General features: G+C 33.2%; 1 protein-coding gene and 1 non-coding gene across 2 annotated transcripts; both read left to right on the plus strand.

Moving 5' to 3' along the window:
* Window positions 1-318: 318 nt before the first annotated feature.
* Window positions 319-391, plus strand: Trnar-ucg (transfer RNA arginine (anticodon UCG)). The gene has a single exon. It is a non-coding gene; the product is annotated as a tRNA-Arg (tRNA).
* A 15,489-nt stretch (window positions 392-15,880) lies between these two features.
* On the plus strand, window positions 15,881-16,957 carry LOC132696267 (SOX domain-containing protein dichaete-like). The gene has a single exon (XM_060661006.1). The coding sequence runs from the start codon at window positions 15,949-15,951 to the stop codon at window positions 16,669-16,671; it is 723 nt and encodes a 240-aa protein (XP_060516989.1). The 5' UTR covers window positions 15,881-15,948; the 3' UTR covers window positions 16,672-16,957.
* Window positions 16,958-21,819: the final 4,862 nt, after the last annotated feature.

A 21,819-nucleotide genomic window follows, 5' to 3' on the forward strand; every position in this document is an offset into this window, starting at 1 on the left:
AAATCATATTTTCGAGACGAGACGTGTGTAACAAAACTGTTAAATTAGTATCTATTTGTCGGTTCTTCTTTAGATTGACTTGACAGATGGATGTAAAATATAATCAATTGCTGATGCAGAACAAATTTTACCCTCATCTAAAAGTTCTCTGTATACGGAAAATTTTGAGATTTTGAATAACGGATTAAAAACAATTTAAAAAAATACTTAAATAATTTTGAAAACCAATAGCAATTGCGATTTGTAGACGTCGATGTCCCATTTATGTGAAAACACTGACGCGTTCACGACATGCGACGTTAAGGGATGAAGCGGACAGACCGTGTGGCCTAATGGATAAGGCGTCGGACTTCGGATCCGAAGATTGCAGGTTCGAGTCCTGTCACGGTCGTTTTTTTTTGTCATTGAAATTAAAAATTCCATGCGTCGCCATTTGCGCGCTTATTGATCGTGCAATTGTTTTTAGAATTATGTTAGAATCCATCGATCAAAATTGAAAAAGGCACGACGTCGTTAAATTTGCTCTTCCAAGAAATTTTGCAAAAACATCATTTCGCGCTTATCCAAACATAAAGCCCTTTCTTCGTCTTTGCTCTCGAATAATGAGCCCTTCTGTAGGACAAGAAAACCCGTGTACGTAATGAAAGCTAATAAGATAAATTACTGGAAAGACGTCCCCAAAAACGATGACGCTTTCCATTATCCTCCTCGGCGTTCTATTTTTTGCCCCCTCGCAAAAAGGCGGGTCCCTACTTTCATTTGTCAAAGCACTCTCAATAACTATATTATTAAAAACGACATTTTTTGCGCAAATTTGATTGAATGCGGTTATCTTACTGCGTATATTTTAAACAGCATCTTGTAATTCTAATTGCAACAGAGAGTTATGGACTTATGGATTAAAAATTGACACAGTTTACTTTAACATTGGAAAGCTTATTATTATTATTATTATTTTATTTTCATTACATTATTTAAGTCGATACTCAAAATAACATCTAAATCGGTGTTCTAAAAGATAGATGTTGAACTTACTCTTGGTTGGAGATAGAGAAGAAAAATTTATTACTCTTATCTCCTTGTAACATACATCTGAATGAACTATTAATTTATTTGGAATGACGATCTCCTTGTTCTGTAGCTTGTGAAGTTTTTGTTTATTTTAAGTAAAAAGTAACGATAGTAAAGGATTTGGACTTTATTGTGTTGTATTGAAAATGTTATTTACTTTTGATTGCCTACGTTAAATTTGTTTATTCTTAAAACTACGAAGATGGCAGCCAAGTGAAGACTTGTTTTTTACAAAACTTCTGGATTTCTCCTACGTCGGTTCTTGCTGAGTCGAACTTGCTGGCGTTTCGCCAATCATCCTGTTGCCTTCTTCAGAGCTTGACTGAAACTGAAGTAAACAGAAGTGTTGTAAAAGGTATTACAATAGGCTGTGGAAGTGTCTTTGAAAAAAAAAAGTGAAGACTTGGTTGTTGCCTTAAAACATTAAGAAATATGAAAAAATATTTCCCGAAATCCTGCAAAATATAAGGCCTATAAGTCCTATCCTACGAGAAAATATGGAACTTGAACAAAATTTTAATTTGAAAAATATTGCTTATAAAAGTAAGTTTATACTATTAAAAGAACCAAAATTCACAAAAAAAATAATTTCTTAGTTCTATGTAACAAATATATTAATTAAAAATGTAAAATTTAAATCCTTTTTGAAACGCGTTGTCATTGCTTGTAACCGGTTATGACGTCAATTCGCTCGTTACACTACGCGCCAGCCGGACGGTAGCATAGAGATCCCATTACAGAAGGACAACGCGTTAGTCTTGGTGGTTTTAATTTTAATTTTAGCTTTGGTCCCGTCGCTTCCTTTTGTTATCTTGTGTTTAGTACGAAAAAGAAAAGTTTTGATTACCTTTAGTGTTTTTCTTTTACTGAGGTTCGCCGTGTTAGAGCTAAAAGTATGTTCATAGAAAATTTAGCCACCAATATTATATTGTAATAAGCTTAAAATTTTCTAGTTTTTCAAATTCAAATGGTATAGAAATAAAATAAAAATTATTAAACAAAAAAAAAGATTTTTTTTTAAACTAGTGGAAATCTAAATACTGATCAAGCGTTCTTTATTTTATATAAATCAGGAAGCTATTCTTATGGAGACTGAAATATGATGGGTGCAAGTTCGGAGAGCTAAAAATATTTTCACGGTAAAGGCTAAAGTGTCACCTGAACATAACGTCAACAAAAAACGACGGCTTTTATTTTCTGGTAGACAAATAAAAAAATTATCGGGCATTTTACGAGCACGATTTGTAATAATATTTTTGTGTTGCTTCCATTATTATCATGTACCTAAAGCACCCTAAGCACAAATGCAAACTGGCGTAGATTAAATACAAACTCATTTTATAGGAGCCAAAAATAAACGTAAATAATATAATTCTCGACCTATAACCTGAAAATAACACTATAACGTGTCGCTGTATCCCGTGCGTTTAGTGTCGTTTAAAAGGAATAGCCGGGGTCACAATTATTTATTGCAACTTAAATATTGGATTTTGAATTTTGATATTTGGTATGCGATATAACAAGTGTATTAAAGAAATAAAAAAAAGTTCAAGCTTCCTATTAAATGGGGACCAATAATGCAAGACAGTGTTTGAAAATTCAACAGTACTTTTTCCATAGAGTTGGTTCCAAAGTTTCATATTTTTTCAATTTTGTCATTTTGTTATTACCCTCATTAACAAATATTTATTTGTATTACCTATATCAATACAGCTTATTTCATGGAACCGCAAGCGGGTCCATTTGTTTTTTTATAAAACTTTATGTTATTTAAGCGAAATAACAATATTTAATTTGATGATAAGCTATATCTGAAAATCAGAGTGAGTTTGTCTTAAAATCAAACTCGTGGTATTTAGACCGGATTAACCAAAAAAATTATTTAAGTAAGAGTAAAGAAATTCGAAGCTCAAGTGAAACATTTAGGAAAGTTACTTTTAAATTGAGGGCAATTGTCGATCGTAATTTTGTCGTTACAAATATGTATTTTGTTACGTTACGGGTGCTAGGATAAATCTTCCCGTTTAAGACAAAATTGGTAATACGACCACACACGCTAGTTATTTCCAACACAAAAGACGCTTAAGAGTGAAAAACCACTTTAAATTACAATTTCACGCATCTCATCGACTCATTGTATTCCAAAGCAGAATGCCGTTGAAGAAATAATGAAGGACTTTAGTCAGACCAACAGAAGATTCGGTTTCGGTCAGTTTTTGCATCAATTGTCGATCGTGATTAGCAATTTTTTGTTCTTGCCACCCAGCGGCAAAATAACTTTGACAAGAATATGAGTCATTTTTATAAATGCATAGTCGCATCTGGTCCACGCCACTGATCATAAGATAAGCGATGAAATGGATCGTTAGTTTGCATTCTCTAATATCATTGTGGCCTGTACGAGTCATTAGAGAGCATTGTGAAGCGTCCCGGTAGGGCAAAATCTTGAAGCATTTTGTTAAGGGTTATGTGATTAATTATATTTTTTTAAGGTTTTGTAATCCTTTTTTAATCAATTAAAAACGCCATTGAATGATCCCTTAATATCTGAGGGCGTCGAGGGGCGATTGTTGGCGCCATAATCGTCTATAGATGCAGGATGATGGGCTTAATGATAAAACTACTGAACCCGGGCTTCACGTTATTGTCCACCTTGTTGTTTCCTTCGATTGTTCGTCTGCATTAAATTTGGGAGTGAAAATTTTATGTCCAGACACTTATAAAATAATCTAATCTTCATCTGAATACGGATCTAAACGTTATTTGCTGCTTTACTTCCGTGCTAAAATTTTTTCTTGATGGCATCAGTAGAGGTTTTGCCAACTCACTTTACTTACCATTTCATTAGAAATTTTAACGGATGTGCCAGAACGTGTGGTGGATTCGAAAATTTCATTTAAAAAAAGAAAAATAACTAATCTTATTTAAAATATATTTATTGCAATAAAGTCGACTCTTCAGCTATCCCCAGCATGCCATATTATCTGAGTTCGATTATTGGCTGCAAATTCTGAAGTTGTAGAAAAAAAAGATCGCGACATGACGGCACACAGTGTGTCGATCAGATAGATTATGTACTGCCAAACCGGCTAAATTTGACAAAATTATAACGTTATGAACTCCTAAAATTCTATGAGATTTGATTTAATTCTTGGACTAATTTTTGGCAATTTTTCATTACTTCTGGGGATATCGTTATTCTAAGGAATAGAAACGTTTGCGTGCTCGTTTCCAGGAAGTTTTTTAATTTTGAAATTTATTCGCAAGCAGGCAGCAACAAAAACGATTTTCCATTTTTTTTTTTTCTGTTCCCCAACCAGGCATTTGAATTTCACGTTAAACTGGTAGAACTATCTTATAATGTTTATTATTTCAAATTCGAATACCAATACTAACGTAACAGCAGGTAACAAAAGTACAAAGTTAAACATCAAAAGCATTAGGTATATAATCTACATATGCTCTACAAGGAAAACCCCACCTATCGTTATTGTTACGCGAAAAGGGGTGGCTTGTTTATCACAAAAGCCACGAAATATCGGCCCTTAACATCAGAGAAAGAAAAACCGTCAAGACTGGCGAGCGTTATTAATAAAACTTATTATAAAGCCATTTGGGACGGTACAAGTGAAACGGAATAAGTGGTCGGACGTCAAAGAAAGCTGAACCTGGAGTGTTTCAACAATCGCGAAGCTTCTGGCTTAAACAAGACACTCGAGAGAAGTGGACTTTGGCTTTCCCTCTGTGGGAACCCCGCCGGTCTCACCACCACACGGATCTTTCTACGCGAGCTAATCACTATCGTTTATTCTTCTATTGAATGAATGGGTAGATGATTTATATTAATGCTTTGTGGTTTAATGTCTGAGCTAATTAATTGAGAAATTAGAGAAAACGGAAGATTAAATCAATTTTATTCTTATTGTCACACTGCTTCACTTTAATTTAATTACAAATTTGTGACTTCACAGATTATTTCTTGTCCAAAGTGGTAGTTACCGCTAATGAAAAGGTGGTTGGAGTGATAACCAGCTATCTAGAGGTGATGTCATAACCTGGACATCATTAAAACAATAAAACATTAAAACATTCACCTAAGAGAAAGGCTATAAATGTCACATGCCAAGCAATATCTGTTAGATTAGTATAGAAAAATTTAAAAATAGAATTTTTGAGGAAACTTTAAAAACTGTGGACAAGAGAATTTTGAAATAAAATGCTAATTGTGGCATTTGATTGGCTTGTTGGCTCTAAAAATCGAATACATCCATATGACATTTATATATTTTTTATGCACACAAGGAATTCTTCTTGCTAACGAACCTAACCTAAAATTCGAGATAAGGATGTAAACGGTTGCCTAAACTATCTTACTTGCTCGCTTTGCCAGTAATCTCAGAGCTTACCCTGTTTTTTTTTTTGTGGGTGGAAAACCGTAGTTCAAATTGATAACTGGTTTAAAAACTTAAGTATAAATGAAACTGAGGTGCCTATTTTTCGAAAAATAAAATATACTATAATACACTATAATTTAAACTTTCCCGAAACTGCTTTAAATGGAGCTACAGATACATCTTTAGGCAATTATATTGGGAAAAACATATTAACTCTGCACTTATAAAACTTGGAACTGTAGGATATGGTGGGAGAATAGTGTCATCATACATGAATAGTCCAACTCCTAGTAATGTATTATTCAACAAGTGCGGTAATGGTATATTATGCAACAAGCGCGGTAAACGGCATTTGACTCATGAGTTTATTTGACACGAGCGGAGCGCAGCGGAGCGAGTGCTTAATAAACGAATGAGATAAAGAGTGTATCAAATGTGTTGCATACAATACTTTTTCTGCGACCGTCACGACAAAATCACAATTTAACAAATTAAAAATAATAACAGATTATCGGATTACTAAATTTCGTACTATTCAAACAAATATGACTAGTGGCCATTAAAACTATTCGTTTATTTATCCTATCGGTTCTGTTATTGTTGTCTCTTTTTAACTGTGCACATTGGACAAAGAGAGAAATATTATTGGATATGTTATATAAACAACGGAATAAATGCAATTTTAAAACTTTATGTTGTTTATTTATCTTTTACAGTTGGTCTTTAAGGAATTTATTTAAAGGAAAAGCCTATAACTGGAAGAAAAATCTTTCAAGGATAAAGCTTTTAAAAGGATTAAATTTTTAAGATCGTATGTACAATTGGTCTGGGCAACATATAAAATTCTTGTGGCAATTTTAAATTATAAATGTCACTTTACTTACCGACTAGTCCACTACATTTTAATTATAGCTTGTAGGAAGTGGTATTTAAATTGTCTCATATATTGCATAACACTTTTCTATGTATTAGTTTTTGGGTACATTTTTGCAAAACAATACGAATACATTCACTGACATGACCGTCAGAATTGATAAACGTCAAAATGCAAGCAGTGTGGTAAAATCTCCTAAATCATCCGATTGCTCCCAAACCAGTGCGGTACTATTCAGAAAATGTCCGAAGGGGCTCGGATCCGTGCGAAACGAAACTGACGTGGTAATGTGACGCTTCCCGCACGCTAGATCGACGTGGCAGTTTACAGACGGAAGTAGAAAAAATCTTATACCATGCTAACTTTGAATCAGTCATGATGTATACTGCAATTTTCTGTTGTAGCGCTGAGGTACAAAAAGTATAAACTATTTTTTTCTCCTCCCTTCTGTACAATACCTAATTATACATCGTTCTAACGTGCCGAAAGTGTCATTTTATCAAGTCACCGGAACCGATCGGACCAATAGCAAACTAGTACATATTTTGTTGGAATGGTATGACAATTAGTAATCCGATAATCTGTTATTATTTTTAATTTGTTAAATTGTGATTTTTTCTTGACGATAGTAGAAAAAGTATAGTATGCAACACATTTGGTATCCTCTTTATCTCACTAGTTAATTAATCACTCGCTCCGCTGCGCTCCGCTCGGGTCAAATAAACTCATGACTCAAATGCCGTTTATCGCACTTGTTGAATAATTTACTATAAAGTCGTGTAGACGGGATTTTAGGGAATTAGGTATAATTAGTGTTGCCATTGTATATCTATAAATGTTTCATGATTGTGTTTAAATATGAAGAACAATTTCAAGAGCGAAATAATTACTTGTATAACACAAGAACTTCAAATCTTTTATATCTACAGCATCGATTAACTGTAACTGAAAAGAGCCCTTATTATTATTAAATTATATAATATTTATATAATACTTATTATATAATTATATAATAAGTATTAAATTAGATAATAAATGAAATTAAACAATCAAATGTTTTAACAATGTAAGTGTTTGAAAAAGGACCACTTGTTAAAATAGGACCGTACACAGTGAGAGAGTTTTGGGAAGCATACTTATAATCTTGCAAAACAAGTTATTAATTGTGACGTCATTTCATTTTATGTATTGATTTCTTTCGTCAGTATTTGTAATTTCAAATAAAGACGTATTGTTATTATTCAATGAGCAGCTTGTTCCTTTAGGTTTACTTACGTGATTGAAAAATTTTACGTAAGTACTTAATTAATTACAGTTACATAAATGCTATTTCGTCGGCAAATTGCGACAGGAACTTTGTTATTAACATTTTTTTTAGGTTTTTGGTTAGAAATTATGTTTTTATGCTCTAGGTTTTGAAATAAGAAAAGTTATTTTAACAAAAGGATTAAACCGAGGAGGAAACTTGATATAAATCATATTACAGAATGACCTTCGATCATCGACATTTTCTTCGCTGTATTTTTTTTTTTATAAATCTTCGAAACGGACGGAAAATTGCTGGCTCTGCCGCAGCTCAACTCGATTTTTTACGGGGGACCGAATAAATTTGAATAATGGAAACCATATTAAATAAAAATGGAAAATCAAATCCCGCATTATATCGAAGAAGTATTATATAAGTGAATGATTTTTCAGCAGAAAATCTTTAATCCAACAAAATGTAACCCATTTCCCCTCCCGCATAAGAAATGTGGACCGCTACAAATAAAATACACAAATGGGACATTGTGCGGTTTGAATTTACAAAGCAATTGAAAAGATTTCAATATATCCACTGTGAGCGCTGTATGTTGCAGATATTTGTGTACAGAATTCGATTGAAAGGCCCCCACGATTCAGCATTATGATGAAAATTTACACTTGTGCACTCCAAGGCACATGCCTACGTTAAAAATGTTTTTGTCGTTTGGCGGGACTTTTCGTTTCCGAGCTGGATTTAATTCCTCTTTACTGCGGCGACGGCTCGCTTTTCAATGCAGACATGTTGGTTGGTTGCATCGACTCGATAACGACGATCGTTTTATCGCGTTTGTCTTATACAGGGTGATCAACAGGACGAGATAGTTTAGTAATCTTTATAAGCAAACAATTACTTTGATTATTAAAATGTTGATTGTCTAAAAAGTGGTTTTTAATACAGCTCCAACCTTCAAACAACGCTGATCCACTGTATAACTGGGTTTTTCAGATTAAGGACCATTTGCGTGCCTTTGCCTTAAGCTTTATTTTAAAAAGTTTCAAGAAACGGAGAGGCATCTGGCTTCCACTTCAAACCTGTTAATAAATGATTCTTTACTGTTTCTTTCAAACTCGCGAGCATTATACCTGCAACTTAAACTACCATTAAATAATAAGTGCATAATATATAACCCAAACCAAAATGATAGTATGTTACATCATCCTCTGTAACTGCCTAATTTGTTCATTCATAAGAAGACTCTGTGAGCAAATATCAACAATCCGAATGATAAATGCATATTAGATATTAGTCATTGCATATTTGCCTTTATTACGAATTTGTAATATATTTTTGTTGATGATTTTCTTCAGTAATGAGAAATTTCTATCTATCTATCTAGGTATGTATCCAATTAGACTTTTGCAAATCTCTTCCGGTTCTCTAGTCATGGATTTCGGATCGATCAGACGTTTTCGGTGGATTTTAAACCCTGACATTATTTCAAGGTTTGTCAGTTTGAATGATCTTACACATCGTTCAGTGTATTCCTGCTCTTTTGCAAACATGTACCAAAAAAATTAATGGTCGTAGAAAAAGCAACACGTTAAATAACTTCTTCAGAAACTTGTTCAATAAACACTCGCTCCGTTACTCTCTGCTCGTAAGTAAAATGGCATTTATAAAACTCGTTGTACTTTTACAGAATTGGTCATTATTATTTGAAAATTTAGTTACGGACTGCAAAACTCAGTAAACTACCAGGTAGTACGTAATTTCTTTGGTTCCATTTAGTTCTTGTTATAACTTGTCTTAAAAACGTCTTCAATTCTACAGTTGTAGTTTTCTTTATAACTTATAATGTCGTACAAATGGTAGTAAAAATATGCAATACTCTTATAAACTCCTTCTCGTATATTAAGCAAGCGCTCCGCTTTAAACAAACTTGTGTCGTTTATTGCATAATATATTATTAAGAAATTTTTTTTTTGCATGTTATTAAAATAAAATTGAGGGTGGTAATTACTTTCAATTTTATTTTGTAAGTGTAAGTGCAAAGTGTTTTCCTAAAAAAAATCAAGTCAGAATATTCAAATCAAATCTAATGGTTGACTGTATATCTGGGGTCGAAAACATGTAATTCGTATAAACATATAATTTTTTAATTTTCTCCTTTTTCAGTTTGACTAATATAATATTAATTTCACAGAAGGTATTACCGAGTCATTATGGAAACACCATAGTGAACAATTGTTAGATTATATATTCCCAAAGATAAATAGCTCATATCCAAAATCCCTGCCCCGGAATGGCAAACAATATTACCTGATCCCCCATACAACTATCAAGAAATGCATTCAGACGACGTTAAGAAGCAGTGGAATTAGTGACACAATATTACTTAAAAACGGATTTGAAGCTGCGTAATAATATGGCTTCTTAGTAATTTTAACTACAAAATAATTAAAAAACATCAACACAACGTGTAAAAATGAAGAAACAAACCACTTTAATGTTAAAATAAAAAAAAATTATTACAAATTTTAACATTTCGTGCCAATAACAAACTTGAGATTTTTGTTGTCGAAGACAAACGCGTTAGCGCACCCCACTATTCCAACCGAACGTTTTTGCTGATGGTATAGAGTCGAGTGTTGAAACTCCTAAACCGTTTTCCGGCTGCCGAATTATCCAACGGTCCGTTTTGACAAAATAATTATACGTTTTGGTAGTGACAGGGGTGGGCGATAAAATTCCCGCGGGTGTACATTTGGTGACCGCAGGAGGGCGCAATTAGTCGAGTAGGAGGGCCTTTGGGGGGCGAAGAATACACTGCGGCCCGTTTTATCGCAACTGTGTATCGTATTACGCCCCTTAAATTGGTAGAAGATGATGGGTTTTTGGGCAACTAATGAAGGTGTGTGTTTGTAAACGAGGTGACAAGATGAGGCGGGTCATAAATACATTCCGATTAATTTTAAAAGAAAATTATTAATTTGACGAAGGTTATAATGAATTAAAATAAATATTTTACATCTCTCTCTCTTTTAAGATTTCCAGAGTTAGGTGAGTAATAGCTCTATATATACTGTCGACATTAATACACCCATTTCTACTCACTACCACCCAGTAATTTAAAAAATGTGTTAGGATGGCTGATCAAATTTGCTTAAGTAGGGTAAATATAGGGAAAATGTGGCTCACGCTCAGTTGAAACTTAGGACGGTTTAACATGTTTATTTTTGCTATTTATACGTCATGATTTATACAAAAGAATATGTCGTCTTAATTTTAGATAATACTTGGCAATGCCAAATACATATGAAAGCGGCATACACGGATGTACCTTAGCAGAACATAAAAAACTTTATGTATTATTGGTAAAATAACTGTGAAACACCTCTATGTACTTCGGATCAACTAACTTTTTAATGCAGGTACGTTTCTTAAATTTAGCAAGGGCCAATATGCAAACTAAAAGTCACTAAATAGAATCACTTGTTTCTATGTACTGCATTTAACAACGAGCGGAGTTATATTAGATTTGTGGACACAGCCGACTGTGGTCTTAAAACATCCATTTTTTGATTATATTTTTTCTATTTTTCTAACCGTTTTGCTTTGTTATTAGTATGTCTCTTAGCAAGGTGGCAAAAATATTTTGATATTTGGAATTCTGAGTTTCGTTTGATCTAATTTTTTTTACTTTCTAAGTGACTAGGAAATGTCAAGCTTCTCAACTATGATTGAAAGTGTATTTAATCCAGATTATATACTTACTTATTTACAATAAATTTACACAAATCACAAAATACTTGCGTGCAATTTTTATATCACTTATGTAGGTGCTTACTAATTAGATTAAAGAATATCTTAGAAGTCTCATGATATCCATATTTTGTTGGGAACGACTTTATATTGAAAACAAATTCGTTCTTCATTACCATATAGAATCAAATTTTATATAATAATAACCGTTTTCCAACAAGGTTTTTTTATTAAGCTAATTTTCTTTTTTTATAAAATAATATCTATTTGTACACTGGCACAAATGTCTTCCATACGCCATACCAATGGAGAAACCACGAATATATCACAACTAATGACACACAATAAAACTTATATTTTGGGATTCCGTGGTATTCAGGCATATATTTCCTCATGAAAATTTGCAAGAATATTCTCAGACACTGTCTTTCAATGCCTTTTGTATTTAAAACTTTAACGATCTTAAACAAACACTTATAGGTCAATTAACTTTATGATATATTTAGTTTTCCAACTTATTGTTGCTGCATAATTGGCTGTCATACCATGACGTTAATATATGTTTCTTTTCTATTGCAATACTAAATATATATATTGAGGAATAACAAACTTTCGTTGTATTTTCATTAGGTAGATTCATAAAAGTACTCAAAATCTAACAGAAATTTATCTTTTTAGATTCGGCTAGGTTTCTCTAGAGAACCATGAAAGGTAACGTTTCCCAAAATTGGATTATCGCCAAACACTCTTTGTGCGGCAGGTAAATAGACAAGGCAAAACCCCGGCCAATAATTCCCATTTCTTTGAACAAAGCTGTATAATGGACATTTACAAAAAGTTAAACCCCAAAATATTAACTTTAAAGGGTGTCTCGCGCGCTGCAGGTAAACTTTTGTCAACAATCTGATTTTATTGTCAAACTGAGATTTGCTAAATTGACTTTGGTGTTTTTATTGGGGGTGCAAATAATGCCCGTTACCTTCGGAAATACTTCGACGAAGGAACGGCAATATTTTCGACAATTCTCCGACCCTTTGTTCGGTTATAAATACAATAATTCCGTCCTTTGTGGCTCCGTCATAAAATTATTAACTTTTATACTTGTTTTGTTGCCAAATAGGGAGGGTAAGACAAGAAGCAAGGGTCGAATTTATTTTTATTGTACGGGATTTGTCCGACGTTGTAAAACAATATAACCGTTTTTCGACGTCGAAAAACTTTTAAAATGTGAAGTTTATAGAAGCTAAATCGTTACTTACACAACATAACAATCACACTTGTGTAGTTGATAGAAGATCTGAGTGATATTTATAAATACTTGTTTCAGAGATTGAATTAAATAGCATTAACTGCGACTGAAAAAGTATTGCCATTGATAATGGTTCCATACAATTAATTTTTTGAACTTTGATTCGAATTTTAACTTTGCAACTTAACTTGTTTTGCTGAACAAAACAATCTCACAACTATATGATTCCTTCTTAAACGCTTTTGGAGTTATCCCAAAACATGTCCACAACTTCTGCTGTGAATAAAGTGTAAAATAAATATGTATTTTTTTTTCTAATTACTATTATTAACATGCTTTAGTGATTAGATAAAATTCTCACTGGTGAGGCTTGGGTAGTTGGAACTAAACTAGCCAGAACTAATTATTTTTTAATTAGCAACTTAACAATTAAAAGTATTATATTAGGAAAAAACTTGCTGGTTAGTTGGTTATTAGTAAGTTTTGGCTAGTTTAGTAATTGATAGCTACATATTTATTTAATTATTAGGTAAGTAAGATCATGATTAGTAAGCGATCAAGTCATTATTTTATCTAATTAGTAATTGCAATTTTGTGGAATTAGTAAACTTACCACAACTAATCAGTGATTATTTTACCTAATTAATTAAATTGAACTGAGGCTAATCGGCAACTTTTACATGACATGTACGAAAGAGATGCAATGTATCTGACAGTTTTACCAAAAACAAAATTAAGTATTCTCAGTTTATTAGTTTCCATCGACAGATGGAAATTGCCAGAAATTATCTACTACATTTCTGGCAATTTGATCATAAAAATACATTTTTTTACTCATTATTCTAAAATACCCAATTGTACCACACAGTCGTCAGCCATTTCAGATATTTGCGGTGCTTTACTCACGGGTTTTGAACGGATCGGATGCTTTTGGTAGATTTTAGGCGTGGTATTTTGACGATTGCCATTTCTCATGGTCACGCCATATGTCACTCAATACTACCCAAAATAGTACATTATGCAACAAGTGCGGTTAACGGCATTTGACTCACGAATTTATTTGACACAAGCGGAGCAAGTGTTTTAACAAACGAATGACTTAAAAAGTTTACCGAATGTGTTGCATAGATACTATGCTTTTTCTACGACCGTCGCGTCTAGGACATTTTCGCAAAACAACGCTAATACATTCACTGACATGACCGTCAGAATTGACAAACGTCAAAATTAAAAGCGTGGGAAATATCTCCGAAAACATCCGATAGTTCCCAATCAAGTGCGGTCAAATCCCGGAAATGTCCGAAGTAGCTTCGGATTCGTGGGAATCGAAACTGACGTGGTAAAGTGACGCTTCCCGCACGGTAGATCGGTGTGTAATTAGGTATTTTACAGACGGGAGTAGAAAAAATAATTGTCTTTGAAAAGGTATTGTGTGCAACGCGTGGATAAGATTCAGTCACTCGTTTGTTAAGCAAAATAAACTCGTGATTAAAATGGCGTTTACCAAAATTATTGCAAAGTATATTTTCAATTATTAATAAGTTACTCATAGTTTTAGATATCAATTTTTTGTATTGTTTTATGTTTTTTTAGTTTACCTTAAGCTTTTTAGGTTAATAACAGTCATGTATGACTTATCTAAATAGTTTTGTAGGAAATATGTAAGTTGAATAAATATTATATTTTAGAACATATATTGTAACTTAAGTAAAATTGTTTAAAATTTTAGATTTCTTTTAGGTAACAAAATTTTATGTTTTGTGTGTATAATCTAATCTGTTCTTTGTTAATTAAATAATAAATATTTTGAAGTTTAATATATTATTAGTAGGTAGTAAACACATAATGAAATTTTTAGGCGCGAGCTTAAACGTCCGGCTTTTGCTACATCGCTGACATGGACAGATGGTTTTGAATAGACACTGCAAAAGAAGTTATAGTTTAATTTAGTTTTAACTTAGTTTAGTTATAGTTTTAGAAATTAATTTTTTGTATTATTTTATGTTTAGTCAATACACACACATACATATATACTTATCTAAATAGTTTAGTGTAAATTAGTTAAAGCTGTTTGAAATTTTAAATTTCTTGAAGCTAACAAAATCTTATGTTTCGTGTGTATGACCTAATCTGTCCTTCGTTAATTAAATAATAATTATTTTGAAGTTTAACATATTATTAAAATTATTCGTAGGTAGCAAATACGCATGAAATTTTCAGGCGCGAGCTTAAAAGTCAGGCCTTTGCTACACCGCTCTCATCGACAGATGCTTTTGAACAGAAACTGCAAAAGAAGTTATAGTTTATTTGGCCAAAATAAATTCGTGATTAAAGTTGCGTTTACCTAAATTGATGCAATTATTAGGTAGGTTTTAGAAATCAATTTTTTCCATTATTTTATGTCTTTTTTAATTTACCTTAAGATTTTTTAGTTAATGACGGTCATGTACCTATTGGTCAATACACACACATACATACATACTTATCTAAACAGTTTTCTAGGAACTATGTACGTTGAATGGATACGATATTTTACAATATTTATTGTAATTTAGGTAAAACTGTTTAACATTTTAGATTTCTTGTCTGAGATCTGTCTTTTTAACATATTAAAATTATTCGTAGGTAACTACCTATTAATTTTTCATTCGTGAGCTTAGAAATCAAACATTTTTGCAAAAGAAGTTGCAGTTTAATTGTCCAAAATCATTAATTATTTGTCGCTCGCTGAAAAGTTTTTGATTTATCCATTTCATTTTTTTTTTTTGGAAAAAGAGAGCCACCAAAAAGAAACACCGTTTCGCCATAACATAATCCCTATTGATATTCGCGCCGAACAAACTGTGAAATGCAAAGTCAATTGTTATATACAGTACGGCGCGTAAACGGAAATTTATGGCGGAACTATATTCCCGCGACGAATACGAATAATGCAAGAGATTCGTAGGCACATTAATTCGAAGATTATATCGCACGACAATGACCATATTTTACGTCCGCGTATTATCAAGAAAACACGAACAGGTTGATATTTTGTATAAGAATATTATTACATCCACTATGGGGTACATAACGAAACACAAAAAGAAGACAACCGAAAAATGTGTAAAATAAAGTATACGGTTATGCTGCCGCTACGTTTAAAAGTGGGGAAGAACAGCCAATGGAGAAAAAAGCAGGGCGGGGCGTCCCTTTCCACCGATTCTCTTAAACCAGCGCCACGCCTATGGCTACAAAACACCATTTAGGCTTCGTTACGGGCATCAGTCGTGTACCAGGTTCAGTTTAGTGAACATTGAATTCAGTTTAACGTCCGGTGTTTACAGTGATACTCTGATATTATAACTTTACCATGTACGGGTTTAGTGCGCCGTTGATGGAAGATTATCAATCTCATCAGCAACCTCAACAGTCTCATTCTCCTTCGAGTCCGAACAATGAGGGTCACATTAAAAGACCGATGAACGCGTTTATGGTTTGGTCTCGAATACAGCGACGCAAAATCGCATTGGACAACCCGAAAATGCACAACTCTGAAATATCCAAGAGGCTTGGTGCCGAATGGAAATTGTTGTCGGAAGCCGACAAACGGCCGTTCATCGACGAAGCCAAAAGGCTACGCGCTTTGCACATGAAAGAACATCCGGATTACAAGTACAGACCGAGGCGTAAACCGAAAGGTCCTCTGACGTCGGGCCTTAAGACGAGTGTTGGATTTCCGAGTTTGCAGTTGCCTTATTTCCCTCCGATGGATACTCTTAGTAGTCCTTATCCTTATTTCAATCCCGCTTTCGACATGTCTCGTATGGGTACCGTGCCGCACGGTTTACATCCGACGGCCGATAAAACTTCGTCACCGGCTGTGGTAACTTCATTGCACTCCTCGTTATATTCGTCGTTGTATCAGCAGCCTCCGCCGAAGAGTTTCGCACCGTCGCATCACATGGCTATGTTTCCATCGATTCCGAGTTCGATTCCGAGCCACCAGATGATGTACTCGGCGTCTTCGAGTCCTGCGTCGAGTCCAGCCAGCGCAGATTTGGAAATCAGAAGACCTGTTCCAGTAATGTACTAGTATAGTGACGGTAATCGATTTCGTATGTGATAGCGACTTTTTTTAGCTATAGTTTTGCCGAAATTGAAGCGGTATTTTTTGTAAATATCTTCTTAACAATGTTCGTTTTATTAATTTCGTTTAGAAATTTATGTTCTGTGATTATTGACACTTATTATACGCGACTGATGTAGTTCTGTACATACATACGCCATATCTATGTTGTAATTATATCAATAACGAAGCAACTGTACAGAGTGTAATTGTTGACAAGTTGTTAATTTATTATATTTAATTAGTACAAATCGATGCTGCAAAAATAAACGATATTAATTCATGAACGCACTTTTATTCGACTCTTCATCGTATGTTGGGAACAATTGTCGTTGTTTGTTAGTGACGTTTTTCTCTCTGAAATAAAGTAAAGAAATAAATCCGACATTATATATTGTTCGAAAACTTAATATAATGATATAATATATGCAATTTAAAATCATTTTTTAAAGAAAATACGAGCTCAAGCTTTTATCGAATATATAACACAATAATAACCATACGGAAAATATAAAATTTTTGAATAATAAAAATGGTCTTGACTGATAAGTTAATTTAATGCTATACCTAAAAATGCGTTATAACTTTTGGTCATATTTTGCAAACTTAGCTACCTGTAGAATTAATAATTAATGACAACTTATTTCATTCGAGTTAAGCACATTTTCATACGTTTTATTTAATTTAAACTGTATTTCGGATGACCCTTTTCTCCGAACAAGTTGTTCTATGCACTATGCAGTGCGGATTTTTTTTGGCAACTAGTATTATTCATTGTCAATTATTCAAGTATACAACGCGGTGTACTTATTAACCGATTGTGTACTTTTCTGATATAGTAAATGATTAGTTTACGCCCGAGCCTCAATATGAATTATAGGAAGTTTTGATGTTGAAAATTGCATATAAATCACATCTCAACACCTCCAACAACTCCATCAAGCCTCTACTTTAATCTTACAGAAATCAATCATGTTTATTGTTTATTGCTTTGCTAGGGTATTCTTTTCGTGGTGATTGTTGCTTACAACTAAAAAATTTTAAATTTCATCTGGATCGAATAATAAGAGAAAACAATTAATTGTAAATTGCTTTCCATGAAAAATATCTATAGCATACTTAAATTCATTGCTAGCATTTCGATAACGCAATACAATAATATTCAAAATTAATAAACTATTTTTTCGACGTGTAGGATAATATGTTTTTTAAGAAAATGCATCAGTATTTTGGGTTATCATGTAGGTATTATTTAGTTTTGACTTGTTTTAGTATTTACAAAAATTTGGCTTGTAAAGTTTTTGCTAGTAAGCAAAGATTGAATTTTTAGAAAATAAAGTTTATTCTGTAAACTTTGGTAAATAGAAAAACGCTATACTTATAAATTTATTTTTATTCATCCATTCCAACAATGCATTATATGCATTTGAAATCTTTTAAATTTTTAGATAAAAAGGGGATATATACCTTTAGTTGATTAACCTCAGTGAAATAAATATGCAGCATTTCTTCGTTTTCTTCTAAAATTATTATGAATGTTTGTTATATTGTAAATATATTTACATTGTTCAGAATCTTGATTTTTTGAATTGCATTCAATTCCATTTTTTTTAAGTCTTTTGTAAAGAGTTTCTGTGTTTCATAATACTTTCAAAGTTTTACTCTGTATACCCTGAGTTTATTAAAATTAAATCACCCCTCCTTAAGAAAATATCGGACAAAAAATAAGCTTTATATTAATATATGTTCTTTTTAATTGACGTTTCCAACAAAAATAATCCTGTAGGTGGAGACACACAGCTTAATTTTTTATATTTTTTATAAAATAAGTATCTTAACTTACAGGTAAGTGCAATATATTTGTTAAATGTAGCTTTCCGTTGGCAAAAACTCTCCACGCTTATTTAAATTTACACCAAAATTAAAGGATACTTACCTAACCTACAAAATACAAATAGCCCACTAAATTTTGCAAATCACATTAAAGAATCGGGTCACGTGATCACTGGAAACGCGATGCCCCGAGAAATCGGCCAGTGTCGTGTCAACCATTTTTGGATCGTTCTTTAAGGAGATGGATATGTGCCTATTCTACGTGTATGTCAGGTAAATAATATAAATTTGTCTTTCTACTCCCTGCTGTAAAATACCTAATTATACACCGATCTAGCATGCGGGAAACGTCACTTCACTATGTCAGCTTTGTTTTCTACGGATCCGAGTCACTTCGGACATTTCCGAATGTTTTCGGATATATTTCCCACGCCTTGGATTTTGACGTTTGACAATTCTGACGGTCATGTCAGCAAATGTAATCCTGTTGTTTTACGCAAATTTACCCATAAATTAACGGTCGTAGAAAAAGTATAGTATGCAACACGTTCGGTAAACCGTTTAAGTCACTCGTTTATTAAACACTCGCTCCGCTGCGTTACGCTAGTGTCAAATGCTGTTTACCGCACTATTGCATAATATATTATTCTGGACCAGTTCAATTATGGTTACATTACATATTATAAAGTAGAAAAATGAATAAGAACTAAAAGTTCAGATTTTCACGAAATTATATATTTTCACATGACATATCAAATGTGATAAAGACACGGTGTTGTCGAAATAATTGTCATGTATATGTGTATGTGTGTATATATAATTTTGTGAAAATCTGAACCTTTAGTTCTTATTTATGAAGTAAAAGTCACCTCAGTTCAATTATTATAAAGTGTTAAGTCTATGGCTTTGATTTTTTCAATTTTAGCGATATTGTTCATAGAGGAATAAAAGTATACAACAAAATGATTCGCAAATAAACTTCCCAATAATCAACCAATAGGTTTATGGTTGTGATTAGGTTCAACCTCGTTCTGGCGTTTCAGGTGTTAAATAATGAACTTTATGTCAACAGCATCGTTAAAAAAATTCAATTGTAATTGTTTTCCTGTAAATTATTTAAAAGTTACTTTTACTGTTGCCATTGCATGTTATTTTTTTAAAAACTCCATAGCAATATTGAAGCAGAAATTTCTAACTGGCCCCAACTTCATCATTTACCGGCACTCGTTCTGAATCACCAGCGTCATCTACAGACCCCATATTATTATAGAACCGAGGTTACATTTTATAATTACAAATTTAAGCTAGCGACACACTCCTATCGATAGATTTACATTTAAAATTTCCTTTGAAAAATGTGTAAATGGTCTGGTATCCAATTTTACCCTAGTTTTTTTTAACCCGGCCCATAATTACCACGATTTTTGTCTCAGGAGTTGTATATTCATAAGTCGCCTGGATAAATCAAAAGTTGTGTTCTCGGAATTTCAATTTTCGTTACGGTTGCTTCGGAAAAGTTCTCCGCTCGCGGCGGAGCGGACTTTCGTGCCTCCGCACAAATAATAAGAATTCCGAAATTTAATTACACAATGCGCTTCAGAAAATAAGTAGAAGTCGCAATTTAACGCTGCCGTCTTTAAACGAAACAAAACCCACCCGGGAAGAATGGAAATAAACTTGAGGCAGCTCACTACGCGGGATAAAAGTTCAAACTGAATGCCGAAAACACTACTATTGTTTCCCGGTTTTAAAAACAATGTTTTCAAAGAAGTTAAAGTTTCCGAACAGAAAACTACAACCCTTTTATAGCGGAGTTTCCTTGGCCCTTTGTGCGAATGAATTTGCCCCCCATTGGACAGAAGTAATTGAAATATTAATTGAATGAAACTGTGGCTCTCGACTTCTGCCATTGTTTAAACTGTATTAAGTCCTTTTGACTAAAGGGAAAATGTTATTCAACGTCTAAGTGCTGTATAGTACCTCGGCTTTGCCTTTTCGAACAAAGCAAGGCAAAATTAATGATTATATAAAACGCCTAGCGTGGCCATTAAGGAACTTTTGTACGTTGGACGAGACGACCTCTTAAGATTTATAAACAAAATTCGGATTATCCTTTAGAGTCGGTCGGTTCCCTATACCAAATCTAATCAAAATTATTATTGCAACCTACCGCTTTCTAATAGCAAGTTACTAATACAATATTAACATTTCTTTAAATACTTAAACAGCTTTAGAATGTTTAAAACTTCGGAACATAGGGAAACTGGATATGATACGTATTCTAGAACCTTTTTTCTTTGGTGAGTTAAAACTGACACGTCTAATCAGATGTATTACTTATTGATAATTTCAAGTTACATAGTCCATCGTTGTAAATATTTAGGACGATTCTGGGAGAGAAAAAAAACAGAGAGAACGATTAAAGAAAAAGACGACAGTAAAAAAAAAGATGATTGACCAGAAAAAAATTAGCCAATTTTGTAAACATATCAAATACCCTCACCACTAACTTACAAAAAGCAGATGTAGATCTAAATATATATACATAATGATGTCTCAGTATTCCTGAGTCCAGAAAGTACATAAGAAGTGAGTGAAATTGTTAGTGATTTATGTAACAGTACGTCCAAAGATCTGTTTGGTCTTGGTAATAAAATTTTGAAGCAGATAGGTGCAGTTTTAGCTTTCCCTCTTTCAATTATTATTAATAATTTTTTTCTTTTGGATACATTCCCTAAGAAACTAAAAGTCACCAGTGTTCAAAAAGGGAGAGGATATTGACCCGAATAATTATAGACCAATCTCCATAGTGCCCTTTCCATCTAAACCTATTGAAATATGTGATCATGTGTATCGTTCTTGGAAAATTATAACCTTCTCTCAAAATCGCAGTTTGGATTTAGGAAAACAATTGGTAGGATATATTGTCGGATGTCTCGGGGAGGGGGGGGGGGGCAGTATTTTGTGTCCTCTCGAACGCGTTTGACTGTGTGTCGCATGAGATATTGCTTGATAAACTGCCAAGCTATGGCTTGGGAAGCAATTCGTTCCACCTAATACAATCCTATTTGTCGGGTCGTTCACAGGTTGTTCATCATGAAAAAAATCTAACATTAGCCTTACCAGTCTTAGCGGGTGTCCCACAGGGATCTATTTTAGGCCCGTTATTGTTTATTTCATATATAAACGAACTTCCAGTCTCCTTTCCTAATATGAAAACAGTCCAATATGCGGACGATACCACCTTGCTCTAAAGTTACACTGATGGTGCCTTAATTAAAC

The sequence above is a fragment of the Cylas formicarius genome, unplaced genomic scaffold (genome assembly GCF_029955315.1).
Source record: "Cylas formicarius isolate icCylForm1 unplaced genomic scaffold, icCylForm1.1 PGA_scaffold_1__22_contigs__length_36826433, whole genome shotgun sequence".
Lineage (NCBI taxonomy): Eukaryota > Metazoa > Arthropoda > Insecta > Coleoptera > Brentidae > Cylas > Cylas formicarius.